At 36.7% G+C, this 25,637-nt stretch overlaps 1 protein-coding gene across 8 annotated transcripts in view; it reads right to left on the reverse strand.

The window, feature by feature from the left end:
• Nucleotides 1-25,637, reverse strand: part of LOC117175110 (T-cell immunomodulatory protein) — a 186,430-nt gene that overhangs the window by 24,352 nt on the left and 136,441 nt on the right. The window contains exon 4 of one of the 8 annotated variants that reach the window (XM_033364678.1): nt 24,504-25,060. The exons of 6 other annotated variants lie outside the window; for them this stretch is intronic. Coding sequence is in view for 1 of the 2 variants with exons in the window: in XM_033364679.1 (XP_033220570.1) it covers nt 25,055-25,060 (6 nt within the window). In the remaining variant the exon portion in view is untranslated. Of the gene's footprint in view, nt 1-24,503; nt 25,061-25,637 lie in introns of those variants that run through there. One more of the 8 variants, XM_033364679.1, reaches the window with a different exon arrangement.

The raw sequence follows: 25,637 nt of genomic DNA on the forward strand, positions 1-25,637 counted from the left end.
CGAAGTACGAGATACGTGATGAGAATGTCTTCGTTAAGCGTCGTCCGAAAGTGTGTTCCGCTAGCACCTCCACACGGAATCTGAATATTTTCTTTGTGCCAAAATTTTGGGCTTTTTTGGGCTTTTTGGACACCGATGCCGATTTTTGGGCTCTTTTAATTTTCTCAAAAGACCGACTTGCGGGTGAAGGTGCTGGCCGCCAGCACATCCACTGCAAACACAAATAAAAGAATTAAAAAAACCAACCGGGCCAGCATGTACGACTCTAAAAACTCCAAAAATTAATTTTGAAAAAGCATAAAATATGCATGCACTTAAACTAAATGTAATTATATAAGAATTTTGGAATTATTTGGGCTATTATTAGGCACCAATCCAAATTTTCGGGCTCTCTTATTTTTCACGAAAAACCCAGACTTTTTGGTGGAGGCGTGGACTGCCAGCACCTCCACTACATGAAATTTGAAAAAATCAACAGCGCCAGAATTTTGGGCTTTTTTGGGGTCTTCAAAAATGCAAAAATTAATTTGCCAAAACAACCCCTATCTCCGAAAAAAACGAATCTCACATTAAAATATCCATGCACGTAAACTAAATGTGAGAATATCAGAATTTTGGTCTTTTTGCCCTCTTCTTGATAACGATGTTGGGCTCTTTTATTTTTCTTAAAAAAACGGACTTTTGTGGTGGAGGTGCTACCCGCTACCACCTCCGCTACAGAAAATTTGAAAAAATCAACCGCGCCAGAATATTGGGCTTTTTTGGACTTCAGAAATGCAAAAGTTAAATTTCAAAAATCAACCCCTGTCTCTAAAAAACTATCCTTAAAATAAGAAAATTACTTACACTATATGCAGGCATATCAGAATTTTGCCCTTTTTTGGGCTCTTGTTGGACACCATACTGATTTTTAGGCTCTTTCCTTTATAAAACAAAAAACTGACTTTTGGTGTTTTCCATAAGTTGGAATTTTTCCTTTTTCTGCTAAACGATGAGAGATATTGCAAAAGAATAAGAAATCCTTCTAATAAAACTTTTAAAGACCTACAAAGTTGTATTTCAACTTCTTTTCGCATTTGTTACCGTTTTCTAGAAAAAGTAGAATTGTTCATAGTCAAAACAAAAAAATCTCTTAGCTAAAAAAGTTATTTAGTCCGTATAAAACTCACAAGATCCTTATCTTAATCATTTATTTGAACCTTGAACATTCTCGAATTAAAAATTCAAAATAAATACATTCAAGTCCTACCCACTTCTTTATTCATAATCTCAAGCTATCTTATTTCAATGTTCATTCGTTGTCATCAATACATCAAATATAAAGAACAGATAAATATATAGGGTAGGGCAGAGCTAAATTATAACTTTTTCTAGTGTAAATAAAGCGTTCGAAAAATGAGAATAATGTGGACAGCGGTTTCTCAAATATAATTTGTCATCACTTTAGCAGACGATGTGAAAATTATATAACGATGAAGGTCCAAGAACAATAAAAAGTGGAGATATTAATAGAATTTCAAGTTAAATTTTAATTTAAATATTTACCGAAACCTTGGATTCGAAATTGTAAACTTGCAAAGTGATATAGGTATACCAAACTCAAAGTTTCCTGTTGCAAAAACAGAAATTATTATAATTTTACCCGTTTATATGTGGACAAAATATTTACCAATCATATTTTTAGCCCATTCTTCCACCACCTTGGGCTAGACAGCCGCCGAAGGGGAATGCCAGCCCGGGCCAGTAATTAATTAAATCTTTAAGTGCATGCAAAATTAGAAGATTTCGCAACTGGCATTGAAGGTATGAACCGATTTTCATCAACTTTTTTTCAATTTCTTAATATTATACCAGGAAATTGATTGAGCAAATTAAAATTAATTTTTTAACATTTTCCCACATTTTCATTTTTCTCAGCCGGCTCTAATTCTCTAACAACGGAGAGGTCAAGTGAAGCGTGCAAATGTCCGCATTACCGGCAGTCAGGTTTCCCCCTTGGGTTACAGTATTGTGAAAAAATTGTAGGGTGGCGGCTCTGCCCCTACTTGAAAAATCCGAAAAACATTTCAGAAACGCTGGTGTACGGTGTATCCTGGCTATACTTTCACATGCACTTTAACATTTCTATTATTACTGCAAATATTAACCGATTTTCATGATTTTTTTTACTTTCTTGAAATTGTGTGAATAAAGGAATTATACTAATGAAAGTTGAATCAAACTATACTTTCATCATTTCAGTTTTTGTAACTAGCCTGAATCTTATAATAATGAAAGGGTAATTTGTTACGAGAAATTCGATTCACTCCGGGGTGCCTACCTCGTCCCGGTTTGACGTAGGTCGATGAGTGTGCCGCGAAAATTCACACACAAACAACACTGAGCGTAGCTGCTTTTTTCTTTATTTTTCTCGCCTCTTTTTATTATTAAACAAAATATAAACAGTTTCGAGATAAGCATGTTCGAGATCAAACATCGGCTCAACAAAATTCCGTGCATGGTTAAAATGGAGATGTAGACTAGGTTCTCCGAAGTTTGGTGAGCGTAGTACAAAAAATTTCAGTGAGCCTAGGTAATTCGTACATCATTTGAATTCCGCAGAATTATCTCGATGTATTAGAATTCATTTGTAATATTTTGAATTCTTCAAAGAAACTTTGAATTCTCTTGCATAGTTTAGGATATAACTTAATTTAATTTTTATTTTCTATATTAGTCGGAAATCCTGAAATTCTTTTTAACTACACTACCGTCGGGATTGCCATAAGAAACTTGTTAAAAGACCCGTTAGAAAGGTTATTAAATTACGCGTTATATTATCCCTAATAGATATATTTTTGACCTTTTTAAGACAATGTACCACGTAAGGCGTTTAAAAAAAAGTACAAGAATTTCTCGAATTTTGTACCTCAAATTAAAATTGTGACATAACCCTGGAAAGTTATAACTAAAATCTGAAATTCATATCTTTAACGCGCGCTGTGTCTTAGGATACTTATGAAAAAAATATATCCGTTGCGCGGGTACATCCGCTTTGCGCGCTCCGCGCGCGGCGATTTGCGCCAAGTTTGAGCGCACCTACGGCGCACAGGCACGCTATCGCGCTCGTTTTCGCGCGTTTTTAATGCGTACAATTTAACTAAATTTTTTCAAATCTCATAAATATTACAACTTAAATCGAAAACTGCAATTTAAACTTCATAGTAATTACAGCCATAAATTGTAACTGATTGTTTTCGATTTATTTTTAAAGAAGGTTTTCAAAGCACATACGGCTTGGACGATTACATTCTGTTTATGAAACTCGCGCTTCGTGCTCGATAATTTGTGTCCAACTGTAGCACTTCATCAAGATAATTTGTAAATCTTGTTCAAATCTACTAAAGACATCGTTTAAAAATTACGGATCTTTTGAAAACAAAAAATGCATATTTTTGAAAATGATCCAACTTTTTGAATTAAAAAATTTCATGAGAATAGTTTCGAAATAAATATATATATTTTATATATAGTAGAAATTTAGATTGATATTTCTTAACCTAATAAACAAATTTTTTTCCTATTTAAAAAATTTTTTTAATCATATAACTGGGAATTTTTAACGAATTTAAAAATGTCGTTAGGATAATTTTCAAGGTTTTTTAACGTGTAAAAGAAAAATTTTACAAACATTTATAAAATTCAAACAAAATTTGTATTCAAATTTTGAAAAAGCTCTAACTTTTTGAATTTTCGTCTAAGCGAAAAATGTAACTGCAGTAGTTTCTAAATATATTTAACATCTATAACATCTATCTATAACATCTATCTATAACATCTATCTATAACAAACTTTGACAAAAATGTCTAAAATTTGAAGAAAAAAATTTTCAAATTTTGAAAATGCTCTAATTTTTTTTCATTTGATAATTTTTGGATTTTGTGAGTGCCGAAACGTACAGATCCATTACAAATCAGCGATCGCAAATTTAGACAATTAAAATATACTCTCATGAATGAGAAGGTAAAAATTGAAATGAACAAGATGTAATCTTTCAAATTTAATCTTTAATTTAAGCTAATAAAACTTCAAAAATATTCACGGGTTCCAAAGATATGACAATAAATGTTCAAACGTGGCTGTATCGAGTCTCAGACGGGGATCACATCAGTCGGAGATCATATTTTATTTATTCGAATTTAAGATAAGACTTTAAAGTGTGTGTGGTATGAATTTGAGATTTTTGCTATAACTTTCCTAGGTCATGCCACAACTTAAAGTAACAAGATACACTCTTTTTTTTTTTAATTCTGCAGAATTCTGTAGAAGTCTTTGAATACAATTGAAATCTTTCGAATTTTTTCAAACTTGTTTGAATTCTTCTCAAATATTTAGAATTTACGTTGAATTATTGTATATCCCTTCAATTCTTTTAAGTTCTGCAGAATTCTCTCGATTTCTTAGAATTATGCAGATTAAAAAAAATGAGTGTATTTTAATTTATTAAATTTTCAACGTCAATTAAATTTGATGATTTTGCAAATAGTTACATAGAATTCCATGTTTTCAAAATAATTCAACAATATTTAAAAGAATTCAAAAGATTACAAATTAATTCTATGAAATAGAGAAAATTCTACAAAAGTCAAAACACTTGAAGAAATTTACAATAATTTAATATGCATTCTAAAAATTGTAAGAGAATAAAAAATAGAGTTAAAAAAAATTCCAAAGATTTCAAAGGAAGTCAAAGACTTCCAAATTTGATGAATTCGCAAATATTTGAACCCAATTCCATATTTTCAGAAGAATTTAGAAAATTAAAAAAAATTCAACCTGCATAGGAAGTACACCGAGATCTATCAAACTGCAGATTTAAAATTGAATCGTCAGGTTAGAAATCGAAATAATTAACATCAAAGTCAGTACTTTTTGCATGTGTGGCACATACCTTACACAGAAAATTACACAAAATTGTATGTAAAATTATTTGAAAGTAAAGACCTATATCATGAACATTATAAGCGAATAAAGGATAATTTTAAACATATAGTTTTCGCCATAAATGCAGCCCAATAAACAAATTTGACGTAAGTTTTCCTTCAAGAGAGACTGAAAAGAGGCAGTGCGGCAACAATGCACGCTCCCTCGCTCCCGCTCCGTCGCTTACCGCGATACCGAAAAGAAAGAATACAGTGGCACGTGTTCGGCTGTGTGTGCAACATTGCCGTGTTCACTTCTAGGATCATTGCGTGGCGGTAGAGTGAATACATGTACATAGCCTGTCCGGATTTTGACTATACTGTAGTAAAAGTTTCGATGAGCCGCTGATCACATTTGCGTCAAAGCCTTAGATACATCGAAAAACCACTTGAAAATTATCCTAATGTCATTTTTAATTAAATGCAAGTGTATAAAGTCATATGGTTTTCAAGGTTTAAAATTTTTTTTTTAAATAGAAAAAATGTTGTTTTTTAATCGTTTAAGCAATTTTAATTCGAATTTTTACTACATACCGCAATATATTCTGCAACAATCATAATGCCATTTTTCGAATCGACCACCATTTAAAAAGTTAGAGCCTTTGACAAATTAGAAACAATTTCTTTAACCTTTGGACATGTATCTCAAAGTTTCTGCTACATGGCAAAGACACTTGCAAATTATTCTCTTGGAATACTCCTTTTCAATGAAAATTTAAAAAGTTTAATGCTTTCCAACATTCAGAGCATTTTCAAAAAATACGCGGAGAGAAATTTTAAGAGCTTAATTCATGGAACGGTACCTTTATATTATTCTAATTTTGGCGCAAGAACTTAAATCCGGAATCATTGCCTTTAAAGCAATGGCCTTTGATCTAAAAGCAAGATGTCCGCGATCTTTGTTCTTGCGCGAAAGTATAAATAAAATGAAGAAGCAGTTCCATGAATTAATCTCTTGAAATTTCTCTCCATGTAGAAAAAACGATGTTTCTGATTAAAATATTTCAAGAAAAATGTTTACTAGATATCAAACATATTTCAAAATTATCATGAAACATTTCGATTACACCAAAATTCAACAGCCTCAAACATCTTAAAAAAATGTACAATGTTATTTGATTTGCAACATTTGGAAATTTTCAAAAAAAGACTTAAAAAATTGTTCCTTGTAGTTTAAGCTATTTAAACTCAAGTTTTTTAATGTACATAGCAATATATTCTGAAACTATCAGAGCATTTTCACAATTTGTAACAATTTCTGTTTGTTCAACTTTTGGGCATTTATGTAGCTATTTTTCGATTCCACCAACATTCGAAAATTGTACCTTTTCACAACTATTTTTCTGAATAAGATATTTCAATAAAAATTTGTATTAGACATCAATTTTATTCCAAAACTATCATCAAGCAAATTTTCGATTACACCAACATTTAGAAACTCCGATCATTTTCAAAATTTGAAAAAATCGTTTTTAAAACTTTTAGCAATTTTGGTAATACTTTCGGATAAATGACAAAAAAGAATTGCAAATTATCACAAAACATGTTTTATTTAAATAAAACTTTAAAAAATGTAACGCTTTTACACATTTAAAAAATTTTCAAAATATGTAGAGAAAGTTGTCAATAAATTTTTAATTTTATTAATCAAAGGTTCTTTTGAATTATACAAAGAATGAAACACTTATTCCAAGGATCACATATTACGAAAGATCAGTCGTTTCGTAGAATAAGAGCTAATAATAATGTCGATCGATGTCAGAAAAAATTTCGACACATTGTGGCTGGCTGGGGTCAGATGACGACAAACTTCAGCCTTTTGGGCGTCCGGTAGGTTCTTGGACGAACGAGGTCCCGTTCGGGAGCCTTTGTTGTGCCAAACGCCTGTGCGGGGGGGCGGGGGGGGGCGTTGGCCGTACACCTGGGCGAGACCTTGCTGCTTTGCGAGGTGATTTTCTTGGTGGCGGGTAAGTCCTTGACTTCGTGGGCGCGCTTCGTGAGGGAGGGCGAGTCTTTGGCCTCTTTCTCTCGCTGGAATACTTGTGGTGAAAGCTCGATGAGTTTAACTGATGAAAACTCAATGGGTGAGGCCCGCAACTCTAGTAGGCCCTCCTCCCTTATGGAATGAAGATCTGCAGTTCCCGCAGGCTGGCTCTGCAATTCAGAAGGTGACGGGGATGTCTCCTCGGGCGGAAGATCGATGCCTAGGTCCCGCAACACTTACTCGAGGGAAATAAGCTCCTCGGTCTCTAAGGTGGATAGATTAGAGGGCGAAGGATTACCTTCTAGGCCTGGTAGGGCCTGATCAAGACTTTGGGAAAAGTTGAGCTCCTCGAGAACCTTTTCCTGAGAGACGGCTTGGATGGGGTTTCCGGACACGCTCTCCGGCGAAGATTGGCTGGCTGTGAGCCCCTTGGTTCGGTTCCGGCGGTCTCCACTGTTCCTCTTCTTTCTTCTGTGGGGCAAGGGAATATAGGCCCCTGGGTTTGCCTACTGGTCAGCGAGGGCACAACGATACCTTTCTGTCCAGCGTTTGTTCTGGCTCGGCGGATTTACTCGGGGCTAGTCCATCTAGAGGAAAATACATTTTTCTGGTGGTGTTCACGTGGTCCATTATGATGACTGAAATGGGATCCCAGATCCTCTTCCTCGTGGACCGATACAAAGGTGGGAAAAATCCCCGATCCTGTTGACAGAGGACGGAAAGATAGATAGGATCTCAGATCCTCTTAACAGAGGACTGAGACGTACGCTGAAAGTCCCTGATCCTCTTGACAGAGGACCGAGAAAAAGGAGAATAGAGAACTTGCAGAAGCTTGAGGAGTAGAAGAAGATAAAGTTTTAAGTTTATTTTGGGTGGAGCACTTACCGTTGTATGTTATCTATTGCCGGAAAAAACTTTACGGTCTAACACTCGCTAGGTTATCTGTTGCCGGAGAATTCCTTCTCGCAATCAGAAGGTGATTTCCGATTTCCTTTTTCACTGACATCCTGGGCAAAGTTAAATAAGTCGAAGTTTTTTTCTGCTTAAGCGAAAGGAGGTTATTCCTAAGACGAGTTTAGGATTGCGAAAAAATATTAAGTCGGGGTTTCAGAAGGATAAGTCGCGGTTTATTATGCGGGCTTCATCCACCAACAATTTATGTCCTTGACGCACAGAAGATAATTCAGTAAGAGTTCGCTAGTCGGAACGCCACCTTTGCCGGGTGGTGACTGTTTTGGTACTGACTAGAAGCTGGCCGCGAGCGAAGGGGTCAGCTGTCTGCGAGAAACTGAACTAACTTATTGGATTGTGAATGGGTATTTAACCATAGTTAAAATTGCGGGCTTCTGCAGTCTGGATTTTTTTAGGTTAGTTGGGAGCTGTTGTTTTGAGAAGCGCAACCGAATATAATTTCAGAGAAATTTAATTGTGTAACAAAGTACTATTTTTCGGATTAAGATTTTTCAATAGAATTGTACTAGACATCAACTATATTTAAAAACTATGATTATGCAATTTTAAGATTACAACAAAATTTTAAAACTAGTATTTTCAAGATTCGCAAACATGGTTTATTAAACTTTCAACAATTTTGATAAAAGTTTCTGATAAATGACAAAAAGACTTGCAAAGTATCCTAATGGCATTTTTAATTCAATAAAAATTCACAAAGTTATATGCTTTCTGGCATCACAATAAAAATTTGTACTGAATATGAACTATAATTCAAAACGATTATCATTCAATTTTTCGGTTTTGAATTTGAACTAATTTAAAATTCATTAATTTTGATTAAACTAAAATTTAAAAACTTCGATCATTTTCAAAATTTAAAACAAATTTTTTTTAACTTTTGGCCATGTGTGCCCAAGTTTCTGATACTGTTAAAGACACTTGAAAATATTCTCATGGACCTTTTCATTTTAATACTTTAAAATTTTAATGCTTTTCAACATTTTGAACATTTTTCCAAAAAGTAGAAAAAACTATTTTTCTGATTAAGATATTTTAATAAAAATGTATACTAGATATCACCTATTGGGTACAGACATGACCTTGATATTAACCGGATATGACAGGCAGCGCCCGCGGCAGCCAAAGCTTGAAATTCCTAGCGGATAGAAATTTGACATCTACACAAGTTAGCACGTGTGCATTGTTTTGAAATATAATAAATAAATAGATGATTGTTTTGAAAACGTATATATCATTTTTCAAAACGAAAATAAACAATAGAGTAAACTTTCTTGCAAAAAGATTTAGTGAAAAAATTGTCTTTTCATTCCAGATAAACCCGTTCAAGCTTCATTGTTGGTTTTGAACATAACCATAAAAATTGCCGGTAGAATGTCAATAAGCGGATTGATGATGTATATTTTAATTAGAACAGGATTTTAAGCTATAAGTCATTCTATCGATTTTTATCCTGAAATATTGAATAAGGGAGAAAGTGTAGCAGTTATTTATGTGGCAAGGGTGCAGAAGTGAAAGTAAATGGAATAAGCCAAATTCAGTGCAGCGTTATCAGACTAGCGTCTGTTAGTTCTCCCTAACACAACGTTAAATTACAAGTGTTTATTGAATAACAAATGTATTCTAATACGAAGAGAAGCATTACAGAGATTTATAATTATAAATTTACTAACATTTTTCTTTATGTCAAAAATATTTATAAATTATAAATGAGATACGGGACACTTGCTGAGAAAAATTTAAATAAATATAATGTAATATAAGTTAATTTGTTCAAATAAATTATCTTTCGAAATTTCGTTTGTTCCTAAAAATTATTACTATTAGACTAATGAAATATTTATAAACATTGATTTATTATTTTCCACTTATTTAAACAAATTGAATTTGTTTAAATAATTTTTTTCTCAATTTTACAAATTAATAATTATTGCTATTTCTTCAGTAAAATATTGACCACCACATTGTTTAATGAATGTTTCATTTTTTAAACAAATTTAATTTATTCAAATAAATTATTTACTAAAATTATTTTTTTTACAAAATATTACCGTATTACTGTATTACAATATTTTTTCACAAAATATACTTCATGAAATTCAAATTAAAATAAAATATAGTCCATTAATATTATGGGATAATTAAACTTTCTAACTTCAAAATCTCTCAACTAGCATTACGTTTAAAAAATAATAAATCGTACGAATATAACATTACTGACTCAATTAACACAATAATTTTTTAGATATCTTAGTATTTATTTTTCAAAAAAGAAGAGTATTGAAATACTTTATGTGATATTTGTAATCCGATAGGAGATCTGTCATTGACAAGAGAAATTCAAAACGCAACTCCGATTAAACCGTTTAATAAATTGGAGCAAAAGTCATTTTCACCAACGCGAGATTTTATCAGCTTTCCTACAGGCACTCCCGTTATCTAATAATTAAACTCTTATTTTCAGCATAAATTTATTTATTTTCAATCGGATGTAAACAAGTGGAATTCATCCCTAAGAAATTCCCGCTTTTAGTGAACAGATGACGCCAGGCCGTTTCCGCGGATTCGACCTATACTCGAAAAAAAAGATCACCCATGTAAAATACATGAATTCGCAGAAGCACCCTTCGCAATGGCGAAGTGCAAGATTTAGTTAGAATCATGTGAAACAAAAGAGGGAAGGCTCATAGTGTCGCCCTGAAAAACACCTCTCTGAAAGGAGACGTTTTTACTTGTCACATGATGCTTTCCAGATGAGATAGTAAATCTGGTTTTTCAAAGCGGCATCAATCTGCCTATGCACCTCATGATGTGTGGATGATCATTTACGCTTTCCAACAGACAGATGGGAAGTATATGGGAGGTTGACTCGAAAACTTCCCGGTTGTCAATCCAGGCCGTCGATAGGTAACGCTGATAGGATGCTGAGTCTCTGCAGACACATCTATCGACGATGAAGTGAACAATATTCGATTTCAGTTCGAATGTTTCTACAATTTGGCATGAGGAAGTTTTTGGAGTCCTTGATTTTGAATTTGACTTCAAAAATTACAAATTAAAAAAAGCATATCTAATATTGCGGAAAAAATTGCAAAATTTCTACATATTGATTTGGAACTTGGTATAAGGCTGTTTTCGAAGTTATTTATTTTGGATTTAACGTGAAAAATTACGAAATTTATATTGACAAATCCAATTATTTTAAAATGTGATGGCAAAAATTACAAATTCAAAATACCATATCCAATATGGATTGCTTCGAGAATTCAACCAATATTAATTGTTTGCCAGGCGAAAACGTGTTGTTGTCTTGAAAAAAAAGCATCGTCGACTTGCCCGTTTTGTTTTGAACTATATTAATATTTTTCTTATACGAATAGAATTATTTGGCTGCAATATTAGGTAAAATGATTCGCAAGAGGATAATTTTTTATGGTAGTGAGAATGTGTGCGGTGACAGATGGTGAGAATATTTTGCGGAGTTTGTGTGGAAGGTATGAGCGGAGTGTGAGGATGGAAGCCTAGGAGGAAATTAGGGTCGCGAGAGGTGAATTGGAGTTAAAAGTGAATTTCCAGAGCATTTGTGGGGTGGGATGTAGCTAAACAGGGAAAGTGAAGTTAGATTGGCGAGAGGGTCGTGGAGTTTGCGGTCAGGAGTTTCGGCCTTCAGGGGGGCGAAGGGTGGTTCTCATAGTGCTGGGGATGTTAGGGGAGAGAAAAGGGTGTCTGCTGGGGCTGTTAGGGATAGAATAAAGCAAATGAAAGGGAAATTTGGGGCGGTATGCGCCAACAGTCTTGAGAGACATATGTAGATTGCAGAAGGTACTTTTTGTACGGAGAGTTCCTAGTTACCAACGGAAGAGCGGGAGGTGGTCATCGAGAGTACTGGTATTGCTGGTAGTCGAGTGGCGCCTCGGGGAGATGGTAAAACCGGAACGAGTCCGGAGAAAAGCGCAGTAGACAGGTTTATTTTTTAAAAAAACGTAAGGACGCGGTGTTTTTAAGCGAGATCAGGGGGTTGAGCGAAGACGTACAGGGAACAATGGAGCAGATAAAAAATATGTGAGAGGAGTTAAGGGTAAGAGATAAGAAATAGGAAAAGGAGGTAAACAAGATGAGGGAGTAAGTAAAAGGATCAGAGAAGGAGGTGTTGTCGGTAAGGAAGGAAAAAGAAGTTAAAACGAAGTAAGTGGAAGAAGAGATGTGGGTTTGGAAGAAAAGGGCGGAAAAAACGTTTGAGAAGGTTGAGGGCAGGGCGGAAATAGAAGTATGTAATAGGGGGGAGGGCGAGAAGAAAAGGTATTTGGGAGAGGGTAGAGAATATGATAAAAGAGAAAGTGGGAGAGCGTAGAAATGAAAAGGAGGAGAAAGTGAATAGGGACAGGATAAGGACAATGGAGTTGAGTATGGAGAGAAAAGAGAAGGTAGATATGAGAAATAATATTGTGATAATATGATTTAAGTTAAACAGCGAAAAAGAAAGGAAGGGGAGCAAGAGGTGCTACAGGGCATAGGGTCGGTTGGAGGCAAGTTAGTAAAATTTAGGCTGTAAGGGAGAAAAGAGGATAAAGTGGCGGTTGCGGAATTGGAGAGCTGGGAAGAAAAGTTGCGGTTAATGCTAGACAAAAATAAGATAAAGGATAAGAAGTTATATATCGATCGAGATCTGACGAGGAAAGAAAGGGATGTGCAGAGAATGGTGAACGACAGGGCTACGGGTGAGAGGAGTGAAGGGAGGGCCGCGAAGCTAGAGTATCGGAAAATAAAGATGCATACAAAAATGTGGGCATGGGACGGGGAGAAAGATGTGTTAAATGAAATACAGGGGAATCTGTTTCGTGAGAAGTAGGGAGGTGGGGGTAAATCAGGGGTAAAGAAGAAAGATAAGGATTTTTGGAAGTATATCCAAGAATTGTATGTGGTTGTACTGGTAAAGACGCGGATAGAGATAAAAAAATGGAATGAACTAAAGTTAAAATTACCAAGGGGGTGTAGATGGAGGCTCTAGGAGGCGGTTAGAGTAAAGAGGAAAGGAAGGTCTAGTGGGGAAATTATAACAGGGGTTAGGGATAGATTAGAGGAAGAGCTTCATATAGAGGGAGAGGGGGAAGGCGTGTAAACGAGGGCAGTAACTATAGTAGGTGCAACGTGTGGGTTTCTTACAATAATGTACAATAATTAACAATAATGTACAATAATTATGGGATAGAAAGGTTTAAAGAACGGGTGGAAGACTTACATGGGAAGAGACAAAAGGATATGTAGGTACTGGGGGACTATGTAATCATGAGTGTTTTATTAACGAATTCCGTGCCATTAGCAGTGTGAAGAATCCGTGGTGTTTCCCAACGCCAAATTACATGCTTGTGGAATTCTGACTCTATTGTGGTCCCGTTAGCTTTTCTAATTGGGATTAATTCCACCCATTTTGTAAAAAGGTCCAAACACTAAAATGTATTGATTTTTCTTCTTTTTAGAACCTGGTAGCGGACCCATGATATCAGCTTATACCATGGTCCATGGTTCTTCGATTACCCTTTTTCCCATGAGTCCTATCTTTCTTTGGTTAGTCGGTTTAACTCTTTGACAAGTCTGGCAATTTTTTACGTATTTGATCACGTCCGAATATACCCCTGGCCAGAAGTAATGTTCGGAAATTTTCGCGTAAGTTTTCTCTGAGCCTAAATGTCCTGTCTGGGTTTCCTCGTAGGTTTCCCATAAAACTTGACGTCTCAAGCATTGGTGTATGACTAATTTACAAGGGTTTGAGTATGTTAATAGAGTAGATTTGATTGGTTCAGTTCAATAAAAATATTGTTGTAAATCTCTGATTCTCTATTTTTCATGTTCTTCGGCTCTTTTTCTAACTTGTCTGATTTTGGTAGAGTACCAGTCATCTGTTTTGTCGTCTACACATGCTTTCGGTTTTTCTACGCCACAAGCCAACGCAAATGCTATGTTTTTTTTCTGGTTCTGCTGATCTCGACAGAGCATCTGGGATAAAATTGGAACTACCTTTACGATATATGACTACGTAGTGATATTCTAGTACCTCTAATGCCTATCTGGCTAATCGACCAGTCTGAATTTCATAATAGCCCAAACCACAACTAGGCACTCTTTTTCGGACGCCGAGCACTGAGATTCTGCGCCGTTTAAACTTCCACTCACGTAAGCCATTACGTAATTTACGCCGTGCATTGTTTGCGTAAGAACGGCTCCCAAACCTGTGTTACTCGCGTCAGTTTCGAGTTGAAAGGGTTGTCACTGGAAAGTGCCTGGAGCATTGATCAAACCGAATAGCATCTGTTCAGATTGCACATTAGTTTACCTCCTTTTCTTTCATCATTCAAGTAGCTTAAGCGAATTAGTTCGACTACGATTCCATGACCGGTTTCTGCACCAGTCTCTCGCTAACGGCGAACGAGTGTGCTCGTGGTTTCTCTCTTAAACCACACTCAAAGTCGCGATTAATTAAACCATCAATGTAAACCATAGTATTATAAACCAAGTGCAATACAGTGATTAATATTCTAGTAAAGTGATGTGTTCTCAATTTTCCTTCTTTTGAATCCCATACCTTTAACCGTCTTACAAAGCTTTCTCCAGCACCTAAAAATACATCTTATTGGTGTTCTATAATTCAAATAAACTTAAAATTACAGACAAAATTGGTCCTTCGAGCCGGATTAAATAAATTTAATGAAAATTAATCGCGTAATTTTATAGTGGATTACAGTGATCATATGTTCGTTCCCTTTTTCCCAAGTTTACAGTTGCTTGCTCACTCAAAAGCAGCCTATGCTATCTGACTCATGAAGAATTTGTACAGTATTTGTGAGTTCAGATAGATAGCTACTTAACTTAATCCCAAGTGATAAATAAGCAACTGACGGTGAAATTAAATAATCATATGATTAAATGATTTTCTTCCTGTGTGTACACGGAGAATCTCTGGCACGAGCGGTTAGTGTTAAAATAAATTTTTTTTATAGCACTAGCCACAGTTTCTAATGGCAGCAGCAGCGCGAGCTTCGTAAGTGTAGTATATAATTTTTCATCACATTTAACCTAAAAAATCTTTAAAAAATTTTTATATTTAAAACAATGATAATATTTATGCGTTGATAATATATTTGATAAATGTAAAGGATTACGAGACATTCTACTTCCGCCCATAAAAAAACAAATTGTGTTAAGTTTAAACCCTACCTTACTTAACCTTCATGTACTATTATGACTTTTAATTTTATATTACCACTAGTGAAAAGTCAAATTTTAATTCGAAAGTTCTGTTCAAAAATATTTTCCTTAGATTGTATTGCAAAAATTAAAATGTTCTAAACGCACTTTATGAGTTCGTTTACTAAAAGTCATTAAAAGTTGAATTTTAATATGCACAACTAAAATCTAAAAATTTAATTCAAAAAGTCTCTTACATTTCTAAAAAGTTGCACAAATTTCTCTTTTCTAAATTTCCGGTTAAATGATAAAACTACATTTGATCATGTCACGTTTTTCCTTAATACTTTCAGCATTCGGTATTGCGGCGAATGAGTCGAGCGATAAGCTCGATTTTCACTTAACGTTGGAGCTATTTGACACCACGCGCTATTGAAAACTAACACGAAAGATTGTTGTCAATTCCAAGAACTTGGCCGGGATAAGAGCAACACTTACAGAGCTCGCGCTGCTGTTGCTATTAGCACGAGCGGCTCGTGGGAATTATCGAGCGGTCACTGCGTTGACAAATGTGGCTCTTGCTTTTCCAAAATTTTTTATTTTGACAGTAACCGCTCGTGTCAAAAGCAATGGCAGCTCTTGCCCCGGTCGCTCCGTGTAGTGATCCCTTCTTTTGTTTTGAACAGGCGAATACCGATTCGCCTTGTCAGGTTCTGTATATAGTGCATACCTAACATAAGTGTACTGTGTATTCCTTCGCTCGAAAGTCATCATGACGTCACCTGTAGATAAACAGCTAGCGATAGCGGGGCTAATTACACGATTCTATTACAACACTAAGAAACACGGAGAGAAGATATGGAAATCTGTAACATACATGGAAACTAGACTTGCTACGCTGGAAAAATACTGGCCGGACTTTTACGACCAGCATTTTGTTATAGTATCGGATCCGGAGTACGCTAAAAATTCTTACGTTGTGTATAATAAATTTGACGAGGTAAAAGCAAATTACATCGCCTCAAAATCTCAATTCAACATAATACTAAAAAACCTCGGCGCAATCCCAGAGAAAATATCAGGTAATAGAAACGTAACTTCTGTATCACATTGTTCAGAAACTTCCTTCAAGCATTTGCACTCGCTCCCTCTTCCAAAATTCAGTGGTGAGCAACTCGAATGGGAAACCTCTGGAGATCTGTTCAAATCAATGGTTCACGATACTAGTATTTCAGATCTTCAGAAACTTTATTATTTAAAAAATACACTTCAGAGTAAGGCTGCAGATCGTTTAAAAAATATGTCAATTAGCTACGCTAATTATAAAGAAGCTTGGACATCGCTAGTTAGGCGTTATGACAACAAACGCGTTAACCTTGCGGCTCATATGTGTAAGTTGCTCTTCTGTCCTTCAGCTTAAAAAAAATCAGTTGACGAAATCTTACGTCTTCTGGATGCCACGAATGAATCCATTTGTGCGTTTTCAAGCATGAGTAGACCCGTAGATCAATTAGATGACTGGTTTATTCATTTGCTGGTTCATAAGTTAGATCCTCAAACTCGCGAGGACTGGGAAACGTCCTTGAAAGACCAGGAAGACTTTCCTACGCTTGGGGAGTTATAAACTTTTCTTAAAAATCTAGTAGGAGCGTTAGAATCTGCTCGGCCAAACGACTGCTCATCTACTTCGTCGTCGGCAAAAAACTCGATTAATACTTCCTCCCAAAAATCTAAGAAACAGAAGTTATCGGTTAATTTAACGACGTCTGAAACGCAAAACAAACCTTCGAATTCTTGTTCCATTTGTTAGGGCTCTCAGTTCATATCATACTGTCCGCGATTTAAGGGGCTTGGTGCTTCCAAGCGCATAGAGAATGTCCAACGCTTAGGACTTTGTTTTAACTCTTTACGTGGAAACCATGATTTCAATTCATGCCCTTCAAATAAACGATGCTTTGTGTGTTCAGAGAAACATCATACTCTTCTTCGGGTTGTTCTAGATCGGCCGGTAAATCTTCTGCTTCGGTCAATCATCTGACTTGCAAACCTGAGCGCAATAATACGAAGACCATTTTTGCAACAGCTTATGTAAAACTAAGTTCCTTTAATGGAAACTCAATTCTTGTTTATGGCTTTCTTGATTCTGGGTCCGAACGTTCATTCATCACTGAACGTGTAGTTCAACAATTGGAGATTCCAAAACAACACTGTGATATCTCTTTAACTGGGATGGGAGATTCGCCACTGAGATGTTCCAGTTATCAGTCCTATCTGTTACTCAGATCGCCTCGAGACTCACAGTTCGAACTTCCAATGTAAGCTTTAGTCATGAAGTCTCTTATCCACTTGCTTCCGAAAAAGAGATTTGAGTTTAAGGACTGACCTCACTTGAGAAACCTTGAGCTCGCTGACCCGGACTATCATCGACAAGTACGCGTCGATTGTTTGATAGGGGTTGATATCTTCGGACATGTACTACGTGAGGGCCTAAAGCAAGGTCCATTAAACATTCCCACTGCACTGAATACATTTTTCGGTTGGGTTGTGTTTGGGCGTCCTGTAGATCATTAAAAAGATAATACTTTCGAGTCTGCCTGTGTTCTTCATGCTGTAGAAAACTACTCTCTCAGCAATCAATTGCGACTTTTCTGGGAATTGGAGGAAATTCCAAAAAGAACCTTCTTAAGGCCAGAAGAGCAGGATTGTAAACTCTTATTAAAAAATAACTATTATAGGAACTCCACAGGTCGATATGTTGTACGATTGCCCTTATCAGGGTCTCCAAATGACTTAGGAGAGTCTCGCCGTATAGCAGTTTCGGTCTTCCTATGGAACGAGAAACGATTCTCAAGAGATCCTCAGGCCAAATAAGCCTACAACAAATTCATGATAGAATACTTTACTTTAAATCACATGAGGCCAGTAACCAACCAAGATCTTCAGGTTGAGAACTATTAATATCTGCCTCATCATGTAATCTTTAAAACAATGATCCGTCTGCAAAGATAAGAGTTTTATTCAATGGATCTTCACGCTCCGAATCAGTTACGCCGTTGAATGATTTGATGCATTCAGGATAAAAGCTTCAAAAGGATATCTGGTTAATTGTGTCACGTTGGAGACTCTTCAAGTACGTGTTCACGGCCGATATCGTTAAAATGTTTCGTCAAATAAATGTAGACGACATTGAGTGTAACCTGCAGAGAATAGTTTGGAGACCAGAAATAAACCAAGACCTATAAGACTACTGTCACATACGGTACTAGGGCTGCACCATTCTTGGCTAGCCGTACCTTGAATCAACTGGCAAGCAATGAGCAACAACGATTTCCATTGGGTTCGAAAATATTGGAGAAGAACACATACGTCGACATCTTTGCTGGCGGCGACTCAAATCGATCAGCTGAGATCAAAAAACAAGAACTCATTTCCATTCTCAGCTCAGCTGGAATAACTTTAAGCAAATGGGCAGCAAACTCACCTGAGTTGCTTCCAGAGTCTTTTGGATCTCACTGGCGCCCAGGTAAGACTTTTGGAATTGAAGATTCCGTTTCCACTTTGGGATTGAAATGGAGTACATCATCGGACTGCTTCCACTTCAGTGTCTCGTTATCAAAAGAGCCAATGACTTATCCAAAACGGATGGTGGCTTCCGAGGTGGCTCAGCTGTTCGATCCACTTGGCTGACTGTTTCCATTTCTCATCAGAGTCAAAGTATTTTTACAGAATTTGTGGATTTTTGGACTGGATTGGGACTCAGAGCTGACTGAAGATCTTTTGTTTGAATAGAATGCCTTCCACCAAAAGCTCGGCCCTTTAGACGAAATCAGAATACCGCGTTGGCTTGGAACCTCTGACTGTGCTGCTCCGTGGGAATTACTTGGATTCTCTGATTCCTCCCAGCGAGCTTACTCAGCTGCAGCCTATCTTGTCTCTAGATGCAAAAATGGCACTCTTCAGTCTAATCTGATCCTAGCCAAAACAAAAGTAGCCCCAATTAAAACAATAACTATAACCAAATTGGAGCTTTACGGCGCCGATCTCCTAGCAAAACTTCCCGATGCTGTCTCTTCAAACCTTGGATTCAGAGATGTCCCAAGATATTGCTGGTGTGACGCTCTAATCGTTATTGATTGGCTTCAAGGTCACCCATCACGTTGGCCAACTTTTGTGTCAAACCGAGTGGGGGAAATACATTCCACACTTAAAAATCAGGTTTGGCAGCATGTGCCTACCAAGTTCAACCCTGCTGATTGCGCAACTAGAGGTTTTGACTCGAGTGAGCTGAAGGATTCATCTCTCTGGTGGCATGACCCAGTTGGTTGACTGAATCACAAAGTAATTGGCCTCAGACAATCGTACGCCCTATTAAGGTTGTGGATCAAGAGACGCAAGAAATTATAGGAACTTCAAAGCTGAACATTGGGGTGAACTTGGCAACCTTGCCTTAAATTCAGGATCGTCCTAGTCGATATTCTTCCTTGCAAAAACTAATTCGAGTGACAGCCTACATCTACAGATTCGGCAGACTGTGCTCTGCTAGCCCTACACCAGTGGAACCCTGCCTTACGATGGAAGAGTTAACAAAGAGTCCAGGATGGCTCAGCTTCGTCATTTTAAGGCAGAATGCATGGCTCTGCAGAATGAAAACAAGATCTCAAGAAAAAGTGAGCTGTTAAAGTTGAATACTTTTTTGGACGATAATGGAATCTTGAGAGTAGGAGGTCGTCTCCAGAATTGTCTACTGAGCTTCGACGAAAAACACCCTATTATTCTACCGAAACGCGATCAGCTCTTGTTTTTAATCGTCCTAAAAGCACACACTATCACTCTCCATGGAGGGCAACAATTGACCTTGAGCCAAGTGATGAGAAGATTTTGGATTATCGGAGCCAAAATCCTGATTATTCATGTCATTCGCAGTTGCGTGACATGTGAGCGTTTTCGGACGCGTACACTCACTCAACTTATAGGTCAGCTGCCCACTGACCGAGTGTCTGAGTCGAGGCCGTTCGCTTGTACCGGAGTACACTACGCTAACCTCACCAGATCTCACCAGAGCGAGAGATGAAATCCTATGAAGGATATATCTGTCTCTTCATCTGCCTCTCAACCAGAGCGATACATTTGGAGGCAGTATCCGGCTACACCTCAAATTCTTTCCTAGCCGCATTCAGACTCTTCATCTCTCGATGAGGTGCTTGTTCAAGGCTATATAGTGACAATGGGACCATGTTCAAAGGAGCTGACCGGGAGCTGCGATCCCTACTTCGAGGCGCTACAAGGATAATCACCTAAGTGGATGAAGACCTGGCAAATCAGGAGACAGCTTGGTCTTTTATTCCGCCGAATGCACCTCACTTTGGTGGCATTTGGAAAGCTTTGCCTAAATCTTCTAATTGTTTAAACGTTTCAAAATCATTTCGCTTTATATATATTTTATATTCAATTCTGACATTTTCGTAAGTTCTGCGCAAACCCAATTTGCGGTTTTTTCTAGGATACGGTTTTGTAAATAGTTTCCTCATTTCTTTCAGGTATGAGTGGATGTCTTAAGTCCTTTTTTGGTTAAAAAATTTTATATTTTGCCTAATTTCTTCGGAAAATCCTTCGTCGATATAAGCGTTTTTGAAATCCTTGGTGAAATCAGATAAACATTGCCAAGAATTTTTATTTATTTCGCACCAATCTTTTGCACCTTCGATCAATAGTGCGTCTAAGTTTTCTAAGATGTCTCGATGTAGCTGAAGTTCCGAACGTTCAAATGAACGAAATATTTTTCCCCATTTTTATTTTATCCATCAATATTGTCCCAACTGCATTTTAAAATATGCATTATAATTCTGTTTCAATAATAAATGAATTCCAATATAAATGAACAAACATTTTAGCTCTTTTTATAGTTTACATAATTATCAATGAAAAATCTCATTTGAAGTTTCGGAACTTCTGGTACATGATGTCTCGATCATTTATCTTATAACCTCTTTCGAATATCTTAAATTCTTCAGAAAATGCGTGGAGGTGTCTTCTTTATTATTCCGGAATTTAATGGGCCAATTGCTTATGATTTGAAATAGTGTTTGTATCATGCCGGAAGGAAAATAAGTAGCTGGCATTGTTTGATTATTAAAATTATTGTTTGATTCGTAATCGGTATCTAAGTTATTTGTGTGGAGTCTAGAGTGTCTGTTTGATCTGTTACTTTTTGTCGAAAGTCTACGTGATCTGTTTTGTTTTGAGTTAATTCTATCCTCTCATAGTTCGCTGTCATTGGTATACAGTAATATTAAATTATTAATTTTTGATTTACTACGGCTTTCCGTATTATTGTGAGAATGTTTATTAGCTTCTTTGAATTTCTCGATTAATATCGAATTGAACTGACTTGCTATTTCGAGTTTCGCTTTTATTTTTCTTGTAATTAGGTTCTATTGTTTCTTGTCTATTTTCAAAAGAACTATGAGCTGATGTGTGTAATCTAGACCATAAGTTGTTTTCCCTTTCTTCTCTTTTTCTAAAAAATCTTACCCTTTGTTGGTTTATAAATTCGTTGAACTTTGCGCTTTCTATACGTTCATCTGTTTCTAAAACGAATTGTGTATTGTTTTCTAAAAATGAATCCCGTTTAAAAGTTTCGTTATCTATTTGTCTCGTATTATTTATTTGTATTGGCGCGCCTATTGCTGGTAAATTTTCGTTATCCCAAAAGAATTGCTAATTTATTGGATCAAAGGTTCTGTTAGGGATTTAAGTGACCTCACTGAGTGAGGCTTGGTTGTTTTGAGTTAGTGTTGGTTCTTTAATTATTGTTTGAGGCACTTTGTCTGTTTCCAACCTGTTACCTATTGTGGGGATGTATGTGTTTTTTATAGCAATACCCTGCCGCAACCTATAGATCTGTTAATTATTTTTGTGATTGCTCCCAAATTTTGTGGTGGAATTGAGACCGTGTTTTTGATACTTGGTCCCCTTGTGACATAATTTAAATTAATGTATTTGTTTGGAAGTGCAGTGATACCTTCCAAGTGTACGCTATAATAATCGCTTTCTATTGTCGGAGGGTTGGATATTGTCTTTTTAATTTTTCCTGATTTAATTTTCATTTAATTTTAATTTATTTTAAATTCGTATAAATGTGAAGACCCTATAATGTATTCCTATAAGTGGTTTCTATTTCATTTCCATTTCGATAAGAAAATTCGAGTTTATTTTGGAATATTTTTAATAAAGATTGTAATTAGATAGGAAATTATCACAGAGTTCGAAAATGTGTTTCTTTTCGTTCTCTGACCCTTTGTTTAGAAGATATGAAGCGTAACCTTGCAGCTGGTCCTAAGGGACCGATCTGGGCGTATTGAATAATTAATTTCAATAAAAAGCAAAATTAAACGAAATGCATGTTACTATTCCTTTCAGGTTTAATTTACCTGCCTTATTTGTAATTCTAACAATATATTTCGAAAGGACCAAATTTGAGTTTTCCGTTATCATAATTATTCTAAAAATTTAAATAAAATTTTAACCCTATCCCATTATAATCTTTTAACCCTTAAATCGAATGTAATAATTCGAAGGTGACAATTTTTTCAATTAATTTCCGTTTATGGTATTTTCGTGTAATTCATTTTCTCCCTGAATTGTGAGCAGCGAATACATAATAATATTCATTATTGTCTGGCCTTGTTTCGATAAAAATCAATTTAAATACAATAATATATCAAAAATTTTCAAACAAAAAATATATCCTTTTACTGGTACTTAAAAATTAAGAAACTGATTTTAAATTCGGCAAGGCAATGAAATCAATAGCATGCACCACAAATCGAAAGAAAAGTTCAATCGTCTTAGTATAGTACTTTGGATTTGATTTGAATTTCATTTGCGTCCTAGTTCTCGGCAGGTTTCATGGTTGGTTACAAGGAAAATTGTGGGATTTTAGGTTGGGCGCCAAGTATTACGGATGTAATGCCGAGGAGGGGCATGTGATCTGGAATGCCGAGAATAAGGTGAAGGCACAATAAAACAAGGTGTTTGTAATAAAAAAAATACGGCATTTGTTGCCACTTACATGGAGATAAGTGGCCATCAGCCCGTGGCGGGTGCTGGTGGACGATACGTTTCCTCGTAGAGGAGCGGCAAGTCGGTGACTGGAAACCCTATTTGTCGAAGTGTTTCCACGCAAGATTAGTTCACGACCAAACGAACGAGCAGAGACTGACGACGGGACGTTCCGTCGCCCATAACTTCGGGACCCGTTGGGGGGTTCGGGCCCATCTCGGATGTGGCCCAGTAATCTTTTCGTGCATAAAAGGGAAGGGTGGCGTAAGGCATGGTGGAGAAGACGGGTCCTTGAGGGAGACGGTGACATGGAAAAGGGAGGAAACGGAGAAGTATCAGAAGCAGTTAGGAAAGGTAAGCTTTAAGGGGGAGTCGGTGAAAGAGATATGAGAGGATCTAAAAGAGAAAGCGAAATGGTGAGGGCGTGGTGGAATAGGGAGTGTAAAAAGATGAAGAGAAAGGTGAAAAGGAAGTATAGGAAATGGAAAGAAGGAACTGAGAAACAGGAGGAGTACTGAAAAATAAGGAAGGAGTTTATGTTGATGTGTAAAAAAAAGAGGAGGAAAAGGAGAACGATCCGGAAGAGGAGTTGATAAGTGTTAAAACAGAAGGAAACGTGTGGAAGATAATCAATAGGTTTGGGAAACGTAGGGTAGGGATAAGGGAGAAGATAGAGTGTCAGGAATAGAAGGAATTGTTTAAAGATTCATTTCAGAGTTCAGATACACAGAAGGGTGGAGAGGGGATTAGAAGAACGAGGGAGGTAGATGGAGGAGCTCAATGGCGAGGAGATACAGAAGCAGCTAAGGAAGTTGAAAAGGTCTAAGACAGCAGGACTGGGCGGGGTAGAGAACGAAGCGTGGTTGTTTTACGTACAAGAAGTAAGGGAGATGCTGAAGAGATTAGTAGAAAGAGTATAGAGGGGGCGAGAGAGTGGGGGGAGGGGTTGATCGTACCACTGTATAAGAAAGTGAATAGGGGAAAAAAGCTATGAGTGCGAGCAGTCTCAGAGATAAGATGTAGATGGATGTTAGTTCTTAATAGGTGCTTGTAGAACAATTCTGTGAAAAAATGGAAGTGTAAGCAAGCCAATTTTTTAAGGCCAGCGGGCAGAAAAATAAAAGTTTACATAATTTGTCATACAAAAGGATTTTGGTTGTGACAAATGAAAATCCTCTTAACCTTAAATTAAGGAGACAATTCGATTTACGTTAACAGACATTCTCTTGTCATAAGAGGATATTTCTCTGAGGTTTTAACAGCGATAGCAGTTTTTTTGTCTGAAATTAAAACAAAGGACTTTGTTTACCAAGTCTGATGCTAAAAAGCGCGGTCCTTTTATTAATTAAAATAAACAAAAATATACAGGTGTTTCAGTGACCAATTTCACTGCCAGCAACAGGCAAACTAAGCTCAATGGTAGCCGAAAATTAAAAATAAATGAAAATTAGAAATACATGAAACAAGATAAAATTAATAAAAACAAGTAAAATTGTATTTAAATCTTTATCATTCCGCTCGCCTTTCGTCGCAGACGAAATCGAGATACTGTTGCACTATATTTCACTTATGAGTTCAATTGTATCACTTGATGACGTTTGATGTGTCGTCCCATTGCCCACTTGGTAGGAGGCATGTTTTCATCTCGAATAAGAACGAGATCGCCTAACTGAATGGAAGACTGTAAGAATTTCCATTTTGAACGAGGTTCAAGTTCCTCAAGATATTTCGAAGACCAACGTTTCCAGATATTCTGGCGTATTTGTTGAATTAGTTGCCAACTTGACAACCGATTCTGGGCAACTTCCACCAGGGATAGCTCAGGGACGGCATTCAAAGAGCATCCTATGAGAAAGTGTTCTGGAGTTGATGCAGAGAAGTCCTGTGGATCATCTAATTCTGGGAAGAGAGGCCGAGAATTAAGACATGCTTCAGTTAAATTAAAAAATGTTGTGATTTCCTCGGAAGTAAGCAGGGCTTCTCTAATTGTTCGTCGAAGGTGAAACTTAGTGCACTTCACAGTAGCCTCATAGAGTTGACCGAAATGTGACCACGCAGGGGGATTAAACTTCCACTCATTGCCGTCTAAAGCAAAGAATGAAGTGATGGTTTGGGACTCTTTAGATGCTTTAGCGCAAATTTTTGGAAGTTATCGGTCAGCTCTAACTAAGTTCTTTGCATGATAACTGACTAAGGTCTTACGTACGCCTCGTCGAGATGTAAATCGTAGAAACGCTGCGATGAACCCACTAGCCATGTAGTCGGAAACCACCTCCAAATGAACTGCTGGAGTGGCACAGCAAACGAAGATACAACTCTAGCCTTTATAAGATTTGAAGCTTCTTCTTTTATGTGTTCTAAACTTGATTGGTCCAGCGGCCTTAAGCCAGTGTTTAAAAACGGTCGACTGGATGCAGTTGAACGAAATACAGGTAAATCAACCATAACTTGTAGAGGAGTGAATGCTCGGTTTTTA

The sequence above is a fragment of the Belonocnema kinseyi genome, chromosome 6 (genome assembly GCF_010883055.1).
Source record: "Belonocnema kinseyi isolate 2016_QV_RU_SX_M_011 chromosome 6, B_treatae_v1, whole genome shotgun sequence".
Lineage (NCBI taxonomy): Eukaryota > Metazoa > Arthropoda > Insecta > Hymenoptera > Cynipidae > Belonocnema > Belonocnema kinseyi.